The sequence below is a fragment of the Oryctolagus cuniculus genome, chromosome 7 (genome assembly GCF_964237555.1).
Source record: "Oryctolagus cuniculus chromosome 7, mOryCun1.1, whole genome shotgun sequence".
NCBI classification, from domain to species: domain Eukaryota; kingdom Metazoa; phylum Chordata; class Mammalia; order Lagomorpha; family Leporidae; genus Oryctolagus; species Oryctolagus cuniculus.
Genome location: NC_091438.1, coordinates 147,204,654 through 147,226,621, shown reverse-complemented (window position 1 = coordinate 147,226,621; position 21,968 = coordinate 147,204,654). Strand labels below are relative to the sequence as shown.

At 51.1% G+C, this 21,968-nt stretch overlaps 1 protein-coding gene across 1 annotated transcript; it reads left to right on the top strand.

Moving 5' to 3' along the window:
- The first annotated feature begins 9,814 nt into the window (after positions 1-9,814).
- PITHD1 (PITH domain containing 1) lies at positions 9,815-20,392 on the top strand. Its single transcript, XM_002715983.5, has 6 exons — positions 9,815-10,120; positions 10,722-10,765; positions 11,102-11,179; positions 18,102-18,206; positions 18,852-18,960; positions 19,457-20,392. The coding sequence occupies exons 1-6, from the start codon at positions 9,818-9,820 to the stop codon at positions 19,556-19,558; spliced, it is 741 nt and encodes a 246-aa protein (XP_002716029.4). The 5' UTR covers positions 9,815-9,817; the 3' UTR covers positions 19,559-20,392.
- Positions 20,393-21,968: the final 1,576 nt, after the last annotated feature.

Genomic DNA, 21,968 nt, shown 5'->3' with positions numbered 1-21,968 from the left:
TTGCTGAGTTTTTAAGCCAGGATTTGGAAGAAAGGGCCAACTTAGGGAAAGTCTGAGCTGAGGCATCAGGACGGGGCAGCCCGCGGGCGCCCATCACGTGTGGGACCGGCGGCTCTCGCTTCCCAGTGGACACGGGAGCAAGAGCCCAACGAGGAGGGCAGCGTCAGCCCCCTTCTTGGCTGTCACAGAGCTGCTGGGTGGGACCCAGGCAGGAGGGGGAGACTGCACGTTTGAGAGGCACGCCTTTAAGGAAACCCAGGAATGAGACGGAGGGGATGGTGTGTGACAAGCTGACAAGCTGGGCAGGCCCTCTGGGAGCCCGCGGTTTGCAGGCACCCTGGAGCCCTCGCTTCGGCTGACCTTGAAGACTCCCGAGCCACACAGAAAATTCTGCGCAACAAAAGCTCCGCATCCTTCCATGTGTGTTGCTGGGCCGGGTGTCTGTGGCGACGGGAGGCGGACACCGCCGCATATCAAGTTGCCGTTTATCTTTGAATTGGATAAAGCATTATTCCCAAGAGAAATGATGCATCACCTTTGCCCCGCCCGCTCCTCTCCTAGGCTGTTCACCACATCTAAAATCCAAAAACCCCTGTCTGACGCCAGACGCACGTCTGGGTCAGGTGCCAGATGCCCTTCAGTCACCCGGCACAGCTTCCTCTAGGTGTCGCCACCTGGGATCTCTCCCTGAGCCCTGGGTTCAGTCTGTGCCATTGACAGCGGATTCTCCTGTTTCCGGTTCTGTCGGGTCTGCCACGATTTCCCTCACTAAGAGCCCGCCCCCATGGGTAGCCACTGGGACACAGAGGTTTGTGGGCAGCCGGACCCCGACCCCCCCCCCCCCCCGCCCGCCCCAAGCTCATCTGCAGAGCAGGCATCAGATGATGTTGGGCCTCGGGCCTCGTTTGGGAAAACGTGTGATTTTTTTTTTCCCCCCCTGTGCCACACTACACAGAGATGACCACGTTACAGATGAGCTCTGCGATCCTTGGCATCACGGGCAGTTTCCCCGGGGCGTTCTCTCTCCGGGAAGCGGGAGGGAAGGCGCAAGGCGGCATCCTGCTCTTCATTTGTATTTTGGTCCCAAAATGTAAATACAATTTTCTATGTTACTTTTTTGTGGTAACTACCAAGATGAATATTTTAATTAGATAAGTTATATAAAAAGGAAAATTCCATGTCTAAATAAAAAAAAAAAAAACTGCACCTGTGCCACGTCTGTCTGCTTACCGTGCCGGGGAATGGAGAGTGGCGACAGTGGTCCCGGGCCAAGAGGCGGGGGTCTTACTCCCCGGCGGGGGTTTAACAGTGCTGGATTAGGAAGAGGGAATTCCAGGTGCGAGAACCACGTGCACGGCGGGAGGGGACTCGGTTGTCAGGAGCACTTGCTGGGAGCACACCCTGTGCCGTCATATACCTGGAATCCCGGACGGTGCTGGTGGCTTCATTTTGCCGTTAGAAGCCATGGCTCGGGGATGCCACCCAAGTGCCCAGCTTGTATGTGGAAAGGAAGGGCTTGGGGCTGTTCTACTTTGACTCCGTCCTTGGGACATGAGGGGCCCAGGTGGGTCCCATCAGCCTCACGCCGCCATCCTAGTGAGCACAGGACGCCGGTGCAGGCAGGGTGGCAGCAGCAGGGACTGGCTGAGCTGCAGGAGCTGCAGCACATGGCCAGCGGAGCCCAGGGTGCGGCATCCCCTGAGACGACCCCTCAAGTCCTGCCCCTAAAGAGGGCATCCTTGACCCATGGTCCAGACTTGGGTTTCCCAATTCTTTGCTAGATCGGATGGTCACTGTTAAGACTTCAAAGTTAATTGTGATGTGTGACAGCTGATGGGTTTTGCTCAGAATTGGCAAGTTAGTTCTTTGGCTCTTACTAATCCAACACTGAGCCAGGATGTGTTGATACAGAGGCACATGCATGTCCAGGTGTCCAGGCAGAGTAATTGGCCTTATTGGCTCATGACCCCACTCTGAGAAGGTTTTTTTTTCTTATTTGAGACATAGAGTTACAGAGGGAGAGACAGAAAGGTCCTCCATCCACTGGTTCACTCTCCAAATGGCTGCAATGGCCAGAGCTGAGCCGATCTGAAGCCAGGAGCTTCTTCTGGTTCTCCCAAGTGGGTGCAGGGGCCCAAACACTTGGGCCATCTTCCACTGCTTTCCCAAGACATAGGCGGAGAGCTGGATCAGAGGAAGGGCAGCCGGGACACAAAGCAGCACCCAGGTTGGATATTGGCACTGCAGGCGGAGTCGTAGCCCACTGTGCTACAGTGCTGGCCCCAGCCGTGCTGCTCTATCCCGGCTCCCTGTCGTGCACGTGGGAAGGCAGTGGATGAGGCCCAGGTGCTCGTGCTCCTGCTACCCACGTGGGAGCACCGAAACGCTCCCGACTTCAGTCTGGCCTAACTGTTGTGGGCACTTGCGGGGTGAAGGTGAACCCTTGGATGATGGAAATCTCCCTTTCTCTGTCACTCTGCCAATGAATAAGTTAATAAATAATCAGTCTTGGCATTTCTCAAGCATAGAATCTCTTGAGCTGGGGGTCCCCAGAAATACAGTTTAGAAAAGCAACCCAAGTGTTAATCAACTGAATGCTGGGTCTCCCCAAAGTGTGTTGCAATCCTAAGCTCCAACGTGGCAGATACAGGAGGTGAGGGCTCTAGGGGTGATCGGGTCCCGAAGGGTGGAGCTTCATGAATGGGATTCTTCCTTATACAGAGAGAGTTTTCTGTCACTCTCCTCTCTGCCACGTGAGGATACCATGGCTTGACAGCGTCTGCAAGCCAGGAGGGGCTCTCCCCAAACAGCTTCTGCCGCGCACCTGATCTTTGGAAACCAATATCATTTGTTACAGCAGCCTGAACCACGACGCCATGCAGTTAAAGTGTCCACTGACACTGGAGATGCTCCAGAGAGTTGGCCTTGAGTAGTGTAGTAAGATATGGGTCACGGCTGGGCTTCCTGGACATTCCGTCACCAGCAAGGCTCGCGTCGCCTCCCCTCTGTGTCGCTGCATAAGGCAGTTGCCCTTGGCCTCGTGAGACTTTGTGCTAGGAGGGGAGACAGTAACCAAACAACTACATGGATACCTGTTTAAAATACAGATGCCTGGACCCCACTGCAGTAATCTGGGCGAACAGACCAGAGGTGGGAGCTGACAGGACCTGTGGAATGAGTCAGATCCCAGTTCAAATCCTGGCTCCACCGCTCCCGCCCCCTCTGAGCCTCGGTCTCCTCATCTGTGCAGTGGGAACGATGATGCAAGGGTGCAGTGAGAAGGGAGCTGAATGCCTTTGCGTGCTTCCTTCCTTCCTTCCTTCCCTAAAGGAGGAGTGAAAGGAAGAAGCGTTGTTTCCCGCTGATGGGAACTGAAAGTGGAGGGCCACAGCTAAGAGGTCGGCAGGTCCTCTCAGAGCTGCCTTCCTGGGCCCTGCTGCCCTAAAGTCGGTTCAGCTTCTCTGGTTTGGGGCCGCTCTTCTCTTCTCAGGCCCCTCAGAACCTCCTTCCTCATCTCAGAGTCACAAACTCAAACACAGCAGTTTGCAGCAAGCAATGGCCAGTGCAGGAACAGCAGGAAAGCGAGAGCTATTTACACAGCTCCACCTGACTGTGTCCTGGTGGAGGGAAGCCAAGCCTCTGCCGCCACGTCTCCTGGGCTGTAAGGAAAAGGCAGAGGCGCTGGCGCTGCGGTGCGGCAGGTTCAGCCTCCACCTGTGATGCCGGCTTCCCATGTGGGCGCCAGTTCAAGCCCTGGCTGCTCCACTTCCAATCCAACTCCATGCTAATGCACCTGGGAAAGCAGTAGAAGATGGCCCAAGTCCTTGGGCCCCTGCACCCACATGGGAGACCCTGAAGAAGCTCCTGGCTCCTGGCTTTGGATCGGTGCAGCTCCGGCCATTGCGGCCAATTAGGGAGTGGACCATTGGATGGAAGACCTCTCTCTCTCTCTCTCTCTCTCTGCCTCTCCTCTCTGTGTAATTCTGACTTTCAAATAAATAAAATAAATCATTAAAAAAAAATAACACACAAATTCTGGAGCTTGAGTGCCTGGAGTGGAATCTTGGTTCTGGTACTAACCACCCACGTGACCTTGGGAAAGTCACTCGGACCCTGTGCCCCAGTCAGCCCACTGCAGAACGAGGATCACAGGACACCTGAAATACGAAGATTCAAAAAATCACGGAAGTAGGAGTGGGCATTTAGCCGAGTAGTTAGACATCTGTATTCCACATCGGAATTCCTGGGTTTGATTCCAGCTTCCTACCGATGCAGACCCCCGGAAGCAGCAGTGATGGCTTATGTAACTGGGCTCCTGCCCCCAACGCGGGAGACCTGAGTTGAGCTCCAGCTTCTGGTTCTGGGCCCATCAACCGAGTCATTGCATGCATTTGCGGGGGTGAACCAGCAGATGGGAGTGTGCTCTCTCTCTCTGCCTCCCAAATACTAAATAAAACACACACACACACGTAAGTAAAGTCCTAAGACAGTACTAGAGCATTACTGAGTTATATGATTGTTAACTGTTATTGTTACTATACCATCAGCTTGCCACAAAGAAGCAGTCAAAAGTGATAATAACAGCAACAGTTTCAGTTTCTTACAGGCTGTGGCGGCAGAGAGAGGAATGTGGAAATACATGCATGTGTTGAACTATGAAAACAGTTATAGACAGAGCCAGAGGATGCAGGCTGTAGCTTGACCCACCAGGCCACAACGCTGGCCCTGAATGCAAGAAAGAAAAACCCGGGAGCTTTTCCTACTTGCCTCGGAATCGTCCTAGGAGCCGGTGAGAGTCCCCATTTGTCTTTAGACCATTCCTGCAAGATAGAAGTGCAGGAGAGGGGCCAGTTAGCAAAGGCCCAGGATGTTATTCCCCAAAACTCAGCTGGGCGTCCCTGCAACTCTGGCCGCTTCCTGCTGTATCCTGCGCCTGTTGGCCACTGCAGTTTCCCATCCAACCAGATGGGGGTGCTGGACAGACAGCCTTGCCCTTGGCCCCAGTGAGCCCCACTGTAAAAGAGACAGGTTTTTCCTTTGGACCAGTATGGAACACTTTTTATGTGTGATCTAGTATTACTGGTGTCACAGAACTCCACAAGGCCTGTATTCTTATTTTTCCCATTTTATATAAGACAAATCTGAGCCTGGAGGGCATTTTTAATATTTATGTCACTGAGGCAGGAGTACAGATGCAGCCAACTTAAAAAGTTACCAATGGGGGCTGGTGCTGTGGCTTGGCAGGTAAAGCCACAACCTGTAGTGTCCTGGCTGCTCCACTTCCAGTCCAGCTCCCTGATAATGTGCCTGGGAAAGCAACAGCAGACAGCCCAAGTCCTTGGGCCCCTGCACCCACATGGAGACCTAGGTGGAACTCCTAGCTTCCAACAAGCCCAGTTGCAGCCATTTAGAAAGTGAACCAGCCAATGCAAAATTTCTGTCTCTGTCTCTCCCTCCCTCCCTCTCTCTTTAAAATAAATAAATTTTTTAAAAAAGTTATCAACATAATGGGTGGTTAGATGAAATCAGCCTATTCTGCTACTTTGATAAAGAAACTTTTGGGCCCGGCATTGTGGCGTAGCAGGTAAAGCCACCACCTGCAGTGCCGCTGGCATCCCATATGGGTACTGGTTTGAGTCCCGGCTGTTCCACTTCTGATCCAGCTCTCTGCTATGGCCTGGGTTAACATGCAGTCCTTGGGCCTGTGCACCTGCATGGGAGACCCAGAAGAAGCTTCTGGCTTCTGGCTTTGGATTAGCCCAGCTCCAGCCCTTGTGGCCATTTGGGGAGTAAACCAGCAGATGGAAGACATCTCTCTCTCTCTGCCTCTTTAACTCTGCCTTTAAAATAAATCTTTAAAACTTTTTTTTTTTATTTGAAAAGCAGATCTTCCATCCATTGGTTGACTCCCCAAATGCCTACAGCATCTCACGCTGGCCTAGGCTGAAGCCAGGAACCCAGAACTCAGTCCAGGTCTCCCACATGGGTGGCAGGGACCCAAGTACTTCTCACCTGTTGCCTCCCAGGGTCTACACTACCAGGAAGCTGGATGGGAAGCATGGAGTTAGGACTTGAACCAGGCACTCCAACACTGGATGTAGGCACGCCAAGTGGTGACTTAAGCCATTGCATCAAACCCTCAGTCCAATGTTTCTTATTTAAAGCTGTTAAGTTTTATGATGGCTTGCTACACAGCATAAGCTAATTGATAGAACATGTTTACTTTGTGTGCCCCTCCCATTCCACTCCAGGAAACCAAAGGAGAATGTGTTCCAGGAATAAACCATTTTATGGAGTTGGCATATGTTACAGCAGGTTAGGCTGTTGCCTGCAGTGCCAGCATCCCATATGGGTGCTGGTTTGAGTCCTGGCTGCTCCACTTCCAATCCAGCCCCCTACTAACGCACCTGGGAAAGCAGTGGAAGATGGCCCAAGTGTTTGGGCTCCTGCACCCATGTGGGGGACCCAGATGGAGTTCCTGGGTCCTGGTTTTGATCTGGGCCCCCTGTCTCTCTGTCACTCTTCCTGTTACAAGAAATAAATAAAACACTACCTGTCTCTCAACATCCCCGTGAAAAGTGATTAAGATGAAATATGTCACGTGCTTAGCATAATGCCTGGTATGCTGAACCTGAGATCAGCAAGGAGGACCCTGATGGAAGCGAGAGAAGACGTCCGGGCACAACCCATGCTGGGCCTCCGGTGGCACACACAGGCTTTCCAAGGAACAGCCAGTGCGCGTGTCATCCAGTCGACCGGACACGTGCTCAGTGTTCACCACAGAATCAGCACCTGGCCTGAAACTGTGGCGTGGGAACAGGCATAATTCAGGGCATTCGGCTATTTTTAAAACAGGGTTTATTTTATTTTTTGAAAAATAGAGTTAGAGAGAGAGAGAGACAGAGAGAGAGGTCTTTCATATGCTGGTTCACTCCTCAAAAGGCCACAATGGCTGGAGCTGGGCTGATCCAAAGCCAGGAGCCTCTTCTGGGTCTCCCACGTGGGTGCAGGGGCCCAGGAAAGTGGGCCATCCTCTGCTGCTTTCCCAGGCGCATGAGCAGGGAGCTGGATCAGAAGTGGAGCAGCCAGGACCGGAACTGGGATGCCGGCATTGCAGGCAGTGGTTGGCTCCAATAGCTGTTTTGAACCCAAATCAAGCTTACCTATTTCACACATAACTGAAGCAGGACATCAAAAACCTTTCTGGCTGTGCTTGAGCAGATAGATTTTTGGGTTTCTATTTCATCAGCCTCCATCTTGTCTGGGCACTGCAGAGCTAATGGGAAGGGTGAAGGTATCCAGAATGTTCTATAATGTCCTCTGCAAACTGTCTTCCCATCCCCACCAAGGAGCCAGGAAGCATTCTACCCCGGAAACAAAATCACGTCAACTCTCAAAGAGCAGCTTTCAATTCTGTAGAGCTTACCTCAGCCCACAATATCAAAAGACATCGTGCCTGAGTATACAAACCCAAGCCTGAAACTAAAGTCTCATTAATGGAGATTTAAAATGTATGACATACAGAGACACACACACAGTAAAGTCCGTGACATTCTGATTTTAAAAATTGTATTCTATTTTTAAAAAATGTTGCCCACATGGGGCCGGCGCTGTGGCTTAGTGGGTAAAGCCACCGCCTTCGATGCCAGCATCCCATATGGACACCAGTTCGAGACCCGGCTGCTCTCCTTTGGATCCAGCTCTCTGCTATGGCCTGGGAAAACAGTAGAAGATGGCCCAAGTCCTTGGGCCCCTGCACCCAGGTGGGAGACCTGGAAAAAGTTCCTAGCTCCTGGCTTCGGATTGGCACAGCTCCGGCTGTTGTCATCTGGGGAGTGAGCCAGCAGATGGATGACCTCTCTCTCTCTCTGCCTCTCCTTTTCTCTGTGTAACTGTGACTTTCAAGTAAAATAAATAAATCTTTAAAAAAAAAATGTTGCAGCCAGCGCCGTGGCTCACTAGGCTAATCCTCCGCCTTGTAGCGCCGGAACACCGGGTTCTAGTCCCGGTCGGGGCGCCGGATTCTGTCCTCGTTGCCCCTCTTCTAGGCCAGCTCTCTGTTATGGCCCGGGAGTGCAGTGGAGGATGGCCCAAGTCCTTGGGCCCTGCACCCGCATGGGAGACCAGGAAAAGCACCTGGCTCCTGCCTTCGGATCAGCGCAATGTGCCGGCTGCAACGGCCACTGGAGGGTGAACCAATGGCAAAGGAAGACCTTTCTCTTTGTCTCTCTCTCTCTCTCACTGTCCACTCTGCCTGTGCAAAAAAAAAAAAAAAAAAAAAAAAAGTATTAAAAAAAAATGTTGCCCACAGAGGCCAGCATTCTGGTGCAGAGGGTTAAGCCGCCACCTGCAATGCTGACATCCCATGTGGGCACCGGTTCAAGTCCCAGCTGCCCCACTTCCCATCCAGTCCCCTAGTAATGTGCCCAGGAAAGCATTGGAAAATGGCCCAATGCTTCTACCCCTGGGAGTAAATGGCTCAATGCTTTTACTCCCCTTTTACACCTGGGAGCTCTAGATGGAGTTCTAGGCTCCTGGATTCACTGTGGCCATCTGGGGAGTGAAGCAGTGGATGGAAGATGTCTCTCTGTCTCTCCCTCTTTCTAACTCTGCCTTTCAAATAAATAACTCCTAAAAAAAAAAAAAAAAGATGAAATGTTGGCCACAGTCTTGTAGACAGATTTTAGGACCTATTGATGAGTCACAACCATCTGTCTGAGAAAACTCCTGGGAAACATCATGTGGGAGGGAACTTAAAGACGATCCAGTCTCGTTCCTTCACTTAACAGGGGTGGACTGAGCCTCAGAGAGGTTAAATCAGTTGCGCAGGGACACACAGCTGTGGCAGAGCTTCGACTGGATTTTTCATAACTACCAGGTGGGGGCTGGCACTGTGGCATGGCAGGTTAAGCTGCCATCTGCAGCACTGGCATCCCACTGGTTCCAGTTTTGGCTGCTCCTCTTCTGATCCAGTTCTCTGCTATGGCCTGGGGAAGCAGCGGAAGATGGCTCAAGTGCTTGGGCCCCTACACCCACATGGAAGATCTGGAGGAAGCTCCCAGCTCCTGGCTTCGGCCTGACCCAGCCTTGGTACTTGTTGCCATTTGGAGAGTGAACCAGTGTATGAAAGATCTCTCAGCCCGGCGCTGTGGCGCAGCAGATTAAAGCTCTGGCCTGAAGCGCCGGCATCCCATATGGACGCCAGTTTGAATCCCGGCTGCCCCTCTTCCGATCCAGCTCTCTGCTATGGCCTGGGAAAGCAGTAGAAGATGGCCCAAATCCTTGGGCCCCTGCACCCACGTGGGAGACCCCGAAGAAGATCTGGGTCCTGGCCGTAGCTGCCATCTGGGGAGTGAACCAGCGGATGGAGGATTTCTCTAACTCTGCCTCTCAAATAGAAAATTTTAAGGAAAAGACTTATTGTTACAGGATCAGCAACAGGCCAGGCCTTGTCGCCAGCTCTGGCCATCCCTAAAGCCCATCCTCAAAGCCCGTCGCCCGCAGAGCGGTCCAGCAAAGCCCACGCAGGAGCGAGCAGGTGCACCGGCCACAACGCGGCGTCCGCTGCGTCCCGGGCCGTGTCCAGCGGCTTCCACAGCAGCGTGGTGGCCAGAGAAGGCAGCACAGCCTGTGGCTTCCCCCACCGATCGCTGGGAACACCCGCTGGCTCTCTCCGCCCTTCAGTATCGGAAACCGCGAGGCCGAGACAGCAGCAGCGCGCGTCTATCCGGCGCGGAAAGAGTCAACACGAACCGAGACCTAGAGGGCGTCTCCCAAACGCCCAGCCCCTCCAAGCGCCGCCCACTCCACTGGGCGCATGCGTCGCACAGGGGCGCCTTTTACGACGCGGCGGAGGCGGCGCGCTTGGCGGCCGGAGCGGAGCGGAGCGGAGCTAGCGAGCCGAGCGGCCGGCGGCGTCGCCATGTCTCACGGCCACAGCCACGGCGGGGGCGGCTGTCGGTGCGCGGCCGAACGAGAGGAGCCACCTGAGCAGCGCGGCCTGGCCTACGGCCTGTACTTGCGCATCGACCTGGAGCGGCTGCAGTGTCTCAACGAGAGCCGCGAGGGCAGCGGCCGCGGCGTCTTCAAGCCCTGGGAGGAGCGGACCGACCGCTCCAAGGTGGGCCCGGGGCGGGCGGGCCCCCCAGGTCTGCTCCCTGAGCCCCATTCCCGGTGTTCAAAATAGCGACGGCCTGGTTGCCCGGCGCCTTGTGGTGCCCGGCCCCTGCCAGCCCTCGGGGAGGCGCCCAGGGCTGCGTCTCCCCATGTCGCAGACAGGGACCACGGAAGGCTAGCGAGGGGAAGGGGCGCTTCGGCTTGGCGCAGCCTGGCGCTGGCCGATAGGAAGAGCTGCCGCGGGGACCACCCTCCTGCCGTTTGACCGTTGGCCCCACGGCCGCTTGCTTGAGCTTATCATCTGGGTGTTCCCCACCCAGAGCCACTGTGGGGCCCAGGCCCCTGCGAGAGCCGTCGGAGAGGCGTGCAGCCCCAGGCCCGGGAAAAGGCGCGCTGATTGGTTGGTCCTGGAGATTCTCCCACTGGGCGCCTCTCGATGGCATGGTCTGTAGCTGTTAGCACCTGTGGCTCGGCCTCCTCGGCCTGGAAGACCACGGACTCTCCCGCGCTGCATTCCGGCTGTGCAACAGGGTGGGAGACGCCTGAAATGGGAGGTTCTCAGCGAATATCTGTTGCTTTCTCCTCCCTCCTCCCCGCCCCTCCAGTTTGTTGAGAGCGATGCCGACGAAGAGCTGCTGTTTAATATTCCGTAAGTATCTCCGTGGTGCCTGCTTCAGGCTGAGCAGGCTGGACCCAGTCGCCTCCTCGGATGGAGAGGTTGGTGGTGTCCAGGGCCCACGTCCGTGTCCGGGAGTGGGGTGAATTGCTCGGGTGGGCTTGAGGAGGAAAGCATGCGGGTCTCTTGGTGCGGACTGGCGACGGATGAACTTGTTGAACAGTCCAGGGAAAGCCGGAGGTAGCCGGGCTCTTAGAATTTACCCAGTAGGAGTGAGAGAGATGAGTGAGTGGCCAGCCGGTGGGGGAAGGGGCTTGCCCAGGGCCCCCGGCCCAGCAGGCTGACAACCTTCTCTCTCGGTTCTGGCAGATTCACTGGGAACGTCAAGCTCAAAGGCATCATCATCATGGGAGAGGACGATGACTCACACCCCTCAGAGATGAGACTGTAAGTGGCCCGCGAGAACCCGAGCGTCCTCTCTTGGGTGACACTTTAGTTCAGAGCCAGTGTTCTTAGCGGGTTTAATGTTCCCCTTTGATTATGTCTTGTCCACTTATCTCTTCCTGAATTAACGACATTCTCAGATTCGGCATCTTGAGGGCCAGCAGCGTCTCTCTCTCCTGAGCGCCCGCTGTGGGAGCCTCCCGTAAATGCCGGCTCTTGGTGGCCTTGCGCAGGTCTCAGCTGATCTTCATGGGTTCCTCGCTCCGGGGTAGCCTCAGGATTTCCCTGTGCTGTGTCGTGCAGTAATGTGTGTGTGGGTTCATTGACGCGGGGTTTTCCATCTGCGTTTGTGTGGCCTTCAGTGAGCGACGTTCTGTGTACCTGCTGGCAACGCCGGGTCTGTTGCCCCCAGAGCACAGACCGACCTCACTCGAGCTCGCCTTCCTCAAAGAAGACGAGAACTAGCCTTTGGGTGTTGGAGGAACAAACCTCAGAACTTCACAGACAAAAAGTCACCTGATAGATGGACCAACCTTAGTGACCAGAGGTAGATGCTATGTTTGAGTGTTAAAACGTGAATTAAAACATCACGTAGAGCAGCTCCTTGTCCGTGATCTCACCGTCTGGTTTGAGATACACGCGGTCAGCGGCAGCTTGATGCAGTGAACACAGCATTCTGGGAATGGGCAGTTCCGGAGGTTTCAGGTGCACCGCGCTGGGGAACGTGGTGAACCCTCAGGTCCTCTGCCCTGGCTGTGGCCGCACCGTGTGCACCTGCGCCTGAGTCACATCGTGGCCAGCGTGGTTATCAGTGGCTGTCACGCTGTCGCGGCGTCGCAGTGCCTGTTTCACTCGATAAGTGTCCAGAGGAACGAGGGTGGTGATGCTGCCAATCGGGATTTACCAAGAGAAGCCATACAGTGTTTCCTTGGAGTGAAAACGTGAAAATTCATGACTTCACGAGGAAAGAAAGTCACTTGTAGGCTGCAGTTGCTAAGATCTGTAGTAAGTTATTGGTGTTAATGTCTTACTGTGCCTCCATTTGTAAATTAGTCTTTATTGCAGGTATATGTGTATAGGAAAAAAGCTTGTGTGTGCATATATATAGGATCTAGTACTCTCCATGATTTGCAGCATCCACCGAAGGTCTTGGAATGTTCTTCTCGGTGTGCGGCGTGTTTGACGCTTTTGGAGATCAGTTACTGAGGAGGTGGACTGTCCGCTGAGGACTGGCTTCCCACGCGGTGGGGTGATTAAGAGTGCCGGCTCTGGAGGAAACGGGGTGCAGAATCCTGCCGTACGCTTGCTAGCTGCATGACATTGTCAGATTTTCTTTTCTAGGCCCTGATTGTCTGGTGTTTAAAATAGGAGTAGTGGGGCTGGTGTTGCACACTGAGTTAAGCCTCCATCTGCAATACTGGTGTGCCGTACAAGCACCAGTTCAAGTCCTGGCTGTTCCACTTCTGATACAGCTCCCTGCTAATGTACCTGGGAAAGCAGTGGAGGATGACCCAAGTACTTGAGTTCTGCCACCCATGCCGGTGATCCAAATGGAGTTTCAGGTTCCCGGCTTCGGCCTGGCCCAGCTCCAACCATTGCGGCTATTTGGGGAGTAAACCAGATGGAACATCTCTCTCTCTCTCTCTCTCTCTCTGTAAATCTTCCTTTCAAATAAATAAGTAAATGTTTGAAGGGAAAAAAAAAAGAGTCTGTGCAGTGGGTTAAAGCCCTGGCCTCCAGCGCCGGCATCCCATATGGGCACCGCTTCAAGTCCTAGATGCTCCACTTCCGGTCCAGCTCCCTGATAGTGCTCCTGGGCCCCTGCACCCATGTGGGAGACACAGAAGAGCCTCCTGGCTTGAGTCTGGCCCAGCCCCGATTGTTGGCAGCCATCGGGGAGTGAACCAGCAAATGGAAAATCTTTCTCTCTCTCTGTCTTTACCTCTCTCTCTAGCTCTGCCTTTCAAATAAAGAAAAAAATAAATCTTTGAAAAAAAAAAAAAAAGAATAGTAAGTACCTTATAAGGGACTTAAATGAGAGAACATGGGAAGAGCTTAAAATAGGTCTGAATCATTGAAAATGCCCAGTTTTGGGTGAGCAGATAAAAATACTTACACAACCATCAGTTCTTATACACTACATATGTTATGCTTTTATTGAATCTAAGATGTCATTGATTATAAGATGCATCATTTTATGTATAATTAATAAAAAATTAATTAATAAATAAAAAATACCTCTTTGGGGCCTGTGCTGTGGCACAATAGGTTAAGCTGCCGCCTTCAGTGCCCATCCCATATGGGTGCCTGTTCGAGTCCTGGCTGCTCTACTTCTCACCCAACTCCCTGCTAATATTCCTAGAAAAGCAGGAGGAGATGGCCCAAGTCCCTTAAGCACAAACCAAGTAGAGGTAATGGGTAAAACTGGCAAAATTGTTGATTATTGAAGATGAATTACAAATCTATAGAGATTCATTGTATTCTCTTTTGTGTATATTTGAAATTTTCCACAGTAACAAAAATTTAAATATGTACATCTCTTAGATTCTATGCAGTTTATTTTTTTTATTTGAAAGGTGGAGTTATGGAGAGGCAGTGAGAGAAAAGTTGTCCATCCACTGATTCACTCTCAGATGACTACAATGGCGAGGGCTGGGCCAAACTGAAGGCAGGAGCTTCATCCGGGTTTCCCACATGGGTGTACCAGGCACGTTAGCGGGGAGCTGGGTCAGAAGTGGAGCAGCCAGGACTTGAACTGGCACCCATATGGGATGCTGGCACTGCAGGCAGTGGCTTAATAAGCTACCCCACAGCACTGGCCCCTCTATTCAGTTTTTTTTTTTTTTTTTTTGACAGGCAGAGTGGACAGTGAGAGAGAGAGACAGAGAGAAAGGTCTTCTTCTTGCCGTTGGTTCACCCTCCAATGGCTGCTGTGGCTGGTGCACCGCGCTGATCCGATGGCAGGAGCCAGGTACTTCTCCTGGTCTCCCATGGGGTGCAGGGCCCAAGCACTTGGGCCATCCTCCACTGCACTCCTGGGCCACAGCAGAGAGCTGGCCTGGAAGAGGGGCAACCGGGACAGAATCCGGCGCCCTGACCGGGACTAGAACCTGGTGTGCCGGCACCACAAGGTGGAGGATTAGCCTAGTGAGCTGCGGCACCGGCCTCTATTCAGTTTTAATTTCCATATCAACTGTATGGAGTATGTACTGTCACTCACCCATTTTATAGCCGAGGAAACCAAGACATAGAAGTTAAATCACTTGTCCCAGATTATACAATTGGTAAATGACAGCCAGGTTTTAAACCTTGGAAGTCTAGCTCCAAAGATATTGCTTATTTATTTTTTTCTATATTGTAGTTGTTGGGAAAAAAAAGGATTTATTTATTTATTTGAAAGAGTTACACACAGAGAGAAGGAGAGGCAGAGGGGGGAGTGTCTTCCATCCACTGGTTCACTCCCCAGTTGGCTGCAACAGCTGGGGATGCACTAATCCTAAGCCAGCAGCTTCTTCCGGTTCTCCCATATGGGTGCAGGGGTTCAAGGACTTGGACCATTTTCCATTGCTTTCCCAGGCCATAACATAGAGCTGGATTGGAAGTGGAGCAGCTGGGACTGTTGCTATGCCACAGCGCTGGCCCCTGTTATAGTTAGTTTTTGTAAATTATTTATTTATTTAAAAGGCAAAGTTAGAGAAAGAGGAGAGAGAGAGAGAGAGAAAGATCTTCTATCCACTGCTTCACTCCCCAAACGGCCACAGCAGCTGGGTTGTCTTAGCTGCTTTCCCAGGTGCATTAGCAATGAGCTGGATCAGAAGTGGAACAGTCAGGATTTGAACCAGTGTTCATACGGGATGCTGGGGTCGAAGGCAGCAGTTTAATTTGCTGCACCACAAGGCCAACTCCCTATTTTATAGTTTTAATGGATAATAATTGTACATTTTGTGGATACATTGTTCTATTTCATATTTGTATACTCTGTGTAATCAAATCAGGATAATTGGCGTATTTGTCACTTTAGACATTTATCACTTCTTAGTGTTGGGTATATGCAAAATCCTGGCTATAGAACATGAGAAATAATTTCTGCCATTCAGCTGTACCCCTGTACCCCTTTACTATCTTCTCTCTAACCCCCCTTCTAGCCATATGTAACATGAGATCTACTTTCTTGGCTTCCACATAAGGGTGACAACATGCAACATTTGTATTTCTGTGCCTGACTTGTTTTACTTAACATAGTATCCTCCAGAGTCCATGTTGTGGCAAATAACAGGGCTTCAGGGTGATGTTCGGCCTTCCTGTTGAGAAAACAGTTGGTATTTCTGTGTCCCATGTTGGAGTGCTTGCATTCAATTCCTGCCTCTGACTCTCGACTCCAGCATCCTGCTAATGAAGACCCTGGGAGGCAGTGGTGATGTCTCAAGGGATGTGGGTCCCTGCCACTGTCAGGGGGAGTTGGACTGAGCTCCTGTCTGGGGCTGCTGCCCGGCTTGGGGACCATTGCAGGGATTTGAGAAGTGAACCAGCAGATGGGAGCTTGCTCCCTCTCTCTGTCTCTCTGCTTCTCAAATGAATGAGTAAAGCACTCATTCTTCTTTTTTAATGGACAAGTTGATGTTCCATTGTGTGTACCCATTTATACCACATTTCCTCGTCCGTTCATCCATTGGTGGATACTTGGGCTGTCGTGGATGGAGCTGCGTGGATCTCTTCAGCTCACGGACTTTCTTTCCTCTGCGTGTATCCTCAGTCGTGGGGCTGCTGGATCATCCGGCAGTGCTATCTTTAGTTTTTCAGGAACTGCGGTACTGTTTTCCATAATGGTTTTACCGATTTTCATTCCCACTAACAGTGTTTAAGAATTCCTCCTTCTCCACATTCTTGCTAGCATTTTTGTCCTTTTTGTAATAAGCATTCTAACTGAGTGAGATGGTATCTTACTGTGATTTTGGTGTGCATTTCCGTGATGGTTAGTGCTGTTAAACATCTTTTCATACAGCTGTTAGCCTTCTGAGTGTTGTTGTCTTTTAAAACTTTTTTTCTTTCTGAAGATTTTATTTATTTGGAAGACAGAGGGAGAGAGATTTATTCGCTGGTTCATTTTCCAGTTGGCAGTAACAGCCAGGTCTGGGCCAGGCCAAAGCCATGAGTCTGGAACTCCATCTGGATCTCCCGGGTGGGTGGCAGGGATCAAGTGCTTGGCCATGTACTGCTGCTGTTTTCCAGATGCATTAGCAGAGAGCTGGATCAGAAGTAGAGCAGCCAAAACTCAAGCCAGTGCTCCAGTATGGTCTGCTAGCATTGCAGGCAGTGGCTTAACCTGCTTCGATACAGTGTCAGTCCTCCCCTCCCCCCCCCTTAAAGATTTATTTATAGAACTGGCACTGTGTTGTAGTCGGTTAAGCCGCTGGCTGAGATGCCAGCATCCCAGGATGAGGCTCCTGGCTCCTGGCTTTGCAGCCATTTGGGGAGTAAACCAGCAGATGGAAAATTCATTCATTCACATTCTCCTTTATATTCTTTCTCTCTCCTTCCCTGTTCTCCCCTCCCCCCACCTCTCCACCTCTTCTCTGTATCTCTGCCTTTCAAGTAAGTAAAAAAAAATCTTAAAAAAATATTTATTTATTTTTACTGGAAAGGCAGAGTAACAGAGCAGTGGAGAAATAGAGAAGAGAGAGATCTCCCAACCACTGGTTCATTCCCCAGATGCCTGCAACAGCCGGGTCTGGGCCAGGCCAATGCCAAGATCAGGAACTGCATTCATGTCACCTACAAGGGTGTACTTGTACTTGGGCCATCCTCTGCTGCCTCCCAGGTGAATTAGCTGTAAGCTGGATCAGAAGCAGAGCAGCTGGGACTTGAACCGGCACTGTTATGGGATGTGAGTGTTCCTTGTGGTGGCTTAATCTGTTGTGCCATAATGCCCACTTCTGTTTGTCTGCTTTTGAGAAATATCTTAGATCATTCATTCATTTAAAAAATCAGATTATTATTTTTTTGCTGTTGAGTTCCTGATATATTTTGGATATTAATCCCCTGTTGGATTAATAATTTACAAATATTTTCCCATTCTGTTGGTTGAGACGCTGTTTTTAACTACAGTGCTTCACTGCCTCTCATGACGCTGCTTGTAAATGGTCACTATTACTGTCATCTGCTGCGCCTCATTCCTAAAAACACTTTGAAGCAAACGTTTGCTTTCTTCAATTACACGCGTTCTGCAGCAGCTGATATCCCGGCCCCCTGTGTTGGGTGTGTTAACAAAACACCCCGAGCTGGCGGCTGGTGGAGACGTGTGGCTTAGTCCTTCAGCGTCTGTGGGCTGAGGGTAGCTGTTTCTTTGAAAAACGTTTTTCTTCTAGTAGTTTCACCTTGACTTTCCAAAGTCTGTTGTAAACTTGCAGCTTTTCGTGCTCTTTCAAAACGCAAGGCCCCAAATTGTGTTTTTAAGAACTGTAAGATGACTGAGTGTATGGGGTAATTTTGGGACGCAAAGAATGTCAGAGCGTTGAGTTACCTGATCTTATCTCTTAACTGTGTTTAATATGTTTCTGCCAAAGTATGTATTTTTCCCCATGAGTAAGCTGTTTTATTGAACACCCTCTGCCTGATGTGAATGTGCTGAGTTGCTTGTTTTCTCCATTTGCTGCATGTGACCTGGTCTGAGCCATCTCTTTGTGTATCGCTTCTCATGTGATCTTAGCCCACTTAAAGATGCCACTGGGTGATGTTGCAATTCTCAGCTCTTTCCTTGTTGCATCGAAGATATTTCTATGTAATGCCAGTAAAATGCCATTTCCAAAACTTGACCCCGAAATTTGATCTCCTTTTGATAGAAGCAAAGCCAGTTGAGCAGTCAGTAGAAGTTTTGAAAAGTGTGCTGAAACGCATTTCTGGACTTTTCTTCCCTTTTCTTTCTCAGGTACAAGAACATCCCTCAGATGTCGTTTGATGATACAGAGAGGGAGCCAGACCAGACCTTTAGTCTGAACCGGGATCTTACAGGAGAATTAGAGTATGCTACGAAGTAAGTGCGGGGCCCATCTTGGCGACTTCTGGCAGCCCCTCACTTGCAGTGAGTCTGCAGTGCGTTGGCACTTCCGGAGCTTGCCCTGTATTTTTTAGCCAGCCTTCTATCCTAGCGCTGGAAGTGAGGTGAAACAGTGGAGGAGCCTTGCTCCTTGACTCCATCAGTTTTTGGCAGAAATTGAGTGCAGGCCACGGAGTTGTTAACTGGGAGAATTGACAGATCTGAGTGAGCTCCTAGGAAAGATGTTTCCTGAACTCCTCTGTGCAGAGAGCTTATGTCAGATTGAATTACACATGACCACTGCGTCTCTTTGGTTTTGTTGTTGCCGGGGAAGGTCCACACTCAGCGTGCTGGAGTCCTTGCCGGGGCGCACAGCATTTCCAAATCCCTGCTCCTTGAGGGCTCACTCCTCCTCCCATCCCTGTTGCCTTGGGCTGGGTTTGCCAGAAGCTCAGGAAATGTCTGCTTAATTAATTGCTTGTCCCGTAGAGACGAATGAGAAGAAAGAACCCTAGTGGGCTCTGACATTGGCCTTGGTTTTACCACCTAGATTGTGTAGCTGAATTGTTGTTTGCCACGGTGGTGAGATGCTTGTTGAACTGTAACCTGTGTCTTCTCTCCTCACTCCTTTTCATTCTCTAGAATTTCTCGTTTTTCAAATGTCTATCATCTCTCGATTCATATTTCAAAAAACTTTGGAGCAGATACAACAAAAGTCTTTTATATTGGTCTGAGAGGAGAATGGACTGAGGTAAGAGGAAGCTGTCTCTCTGCATGCTGTGGTGGTGGGAGCTTAAGGGGAGGGGGGAAAGAGAAGGTGAGACATCCGTTCTCCCAGTCTGTTTGTATTTTTCTGTTTCCTCACTATATATTGTCTGGTTCATTGACTAGGGACGTTTTTAAGATGGCTAAAGTTATTTATACCAATCCACAGTCTTTCACGTTCAAATTCTTTTCCTTTGTTCAATGTTTTGATAATCTTTCCATGGCAGGCCCCAGCTTACATAAGGTGATAAGTGAGATGGACAAGTTCCAGTTCTTGTGGGGCCCCCACTGTAGTAGGGAAACGGATGTTGGGTGATCCTTGATAATCTCTGTAGGCTTCTCAAGATAAAAACTATCAGAAGAGGGGAGAGATCAGGTGATGACTTCTAGAAACGAACGTGAATGGAGACGACAGCCAATGAGTGTGGTTCAGGAAAAGACAGTTCTTCATGGCCCTGACCAGCCTCTCAATTCCCTCGCAGCTTCGCCGACATGAGGTGACCATCTGCAATTATGAGGCGTCGGCCAACCCCGCAGACCACAGGGTGCATCAGGTTACCCCACAGACACACTTCATTTCCTAAGGCCGGCCACGGCTCCCACAGACGCGCTGTGTCAGTGAAGACATGCGACTGCCCGTTGGGAAGGACAGAGATGAGGCTCCAGAGAGCTGGCTGCCGCAGCCTCTGCCCAGCTTTGTCTTCGGGCTTGCTGCAGAAACCTGGCCTGTGGAAGACGCCACACCACCCGCAGAGTTGTGGGTGCTGACAGATAATCGTGGTGTTCTAGGGCCCTGCAGAAATTGGGTCTTAGGCTGGGTGGCATCTGGCAGTCACGGATAACGCTTGCTTTTCCAGTCAGTGTGGCCATGGGATCCCAAGTGTCTTGTTGCTTTGTGGCAAGATTTTTGTGTGATTTTTTTTTTTTTTTTTAAATGGAAGTGATTCCTGAGCTGCAGGAGACTTTCTGAAGCCTCAGATTTGCGTGTTTCTAACCATCAGGAGGGTCTCCAACTAAACACTCATCCCTGCTTGCTCCTTCTCCCTGTCATTGTTCAGCATTCTTGTCAAGTTGCCTTGCTCGGCATTGTCTGTCACACACAGCTTTAGTCTTCGTGACTAGAGCTGGAAAGGGAGGAGTCCCTGATGCTGTGTGATGGCTCAGGGAGGAGGCCTTCCCGCACACCACCTTGCTAAGTGGGCTGGGGAGAGCTGGGCGTCATTTTTGTGTTGGTGGGAACCTGGTCCAGTAAGACGGAAACTTGGCTAAGATTCCCCTTGGAACACCTTAGTGTTTATTAGCTTCTGACTTGTGTTGTAAGCTCAGTGCCAAAATTTGGAGATCTCTTGAGTTCTTCTGTTCATGGCCTTTATTTACTGTGACTAATCAGCTTCCTAATAAATCTTCGCGAGACTTAATGTTTGTATTTTCTTTTGAGTTTCTTGGTGGTACTCACAAGACTTTGATTTGATGGGCAGCTGTAGTGAACTTTGAGATTTTTTTGTTCTTTTGTCATTTCAGACCAGGTAGATCCAAATGCCACGTGAAGTCAAGTCTACATGATTTCTCCAGGAGAGGCCAAGTGTAATGCTGTATCGCAGGCTAACAACACTCCCACCCCAACAGTGTGTAAAAGGGAAAGTAGGGTTTGCTGTATCCCACTGCTCAGAAAGGAAAGTCCGGGGGGTGACATTCACAGAAATGGGGAGAACTGAGTCCAGAGCTCATCCGAAGGAAGGAAGGTGGGGGAGCCAGAGTGCCGTGCGTTCAGTCTGCAGGTGGACCTGAAACTCCGGGCTTAAATTCCAGAAGTCACTACGGCAGTTGGAGAGGGTTTCAGTGTCTCCAAGTGGCAACTGAGATGGTCAGTATCCTGTCCCTGGGGAATAGGAACAGTTGGCAACAAGAATTAATTCTGAATCTGATCCTCTTAGAAAATGTCTCTGAGCCGGCGCCGCGGCTCACTAGGCTAATCCTCCGCCTTACGGCACCGGCACACCGGGTTCTAGTCCCGGTCAGGGCTCCGGATTCTGTCCCGGTTGCCCCTCTTCCAGGCCAGCTCTCTGCTGTGGCCAGGAGTGCAGTGGAGGATGGCCCAAGTGCTTGGGCCCTGCACCCCATGGGAGACCAGGAGAAGCACCTGGCTCCTGCCATCAGATCAGCGCGGTGCGCTGGTTGCAGCGCGCTGGCCGTGGCGGCCATTGGAGGGTGAACCAACAGCAAAGGAAGACCTTTCTCTCTGTCTCTCTCTCTACTGTCTACTCTGCCTGTCAAAAAATTAAAAAAAAAAAAAAAAAAAAAAAAAGTCTGAGGCATTGGCCCACACTGCTGTTGTGGGTAAGGCAGCCCCTGTGTGAAGGCTGCCCTGCCAGGCCAGAAATGCAGCCTGAAACCAGCCAGAATGCAAATGTGGTTTTCGGTGCACTAAGGGCCCACTCTAAACCACAGCTTCCATGTTTCTGCAGAATCAACTTGAAGGTACAAGAAGGGGTATGTTTTAACTTGAACCAGGTTGAAAAACAAAATCTCAGTGCAGACTAGCCCAGCCTTAATGAAAGCACAAATCATAGGCAGCCCCTGAGACTGGGTCTCTGAATTTGAGACGTCACTGAAGGATTTGTGGGAAGTGCCGTGGTGTCTCAGGTGATGGTGGGGAGGGGTGCAGGAGCAGCTGTATGGTTTTCTTCCACTTTATCCCCTTTCTCCTGACATCGGGGTCTTTGGCTTGCCCTGGTCCCCTGGGCCCAAAGATTGCTCGCCCAGAGTCCTGGTGCTTTCGGCTCTGTTTCCATGGCCTGTTGAGTACTTGAAACCATCCAGGCCCAGGGGAACGTAATTTGTTGGGCTTTCAAGTCTGTGTTTTCTTCCAGTTCAGAACAGAACTGAGAGTGGGTTAAGCTGGCTCAATGAGTTCCAAGCTGCTGAGGGACAAGTGTGAGTCACTTCCTGTTTGTGGATCCTAACACGTTCTATCAGGCACTGGTCCTTTGGTGT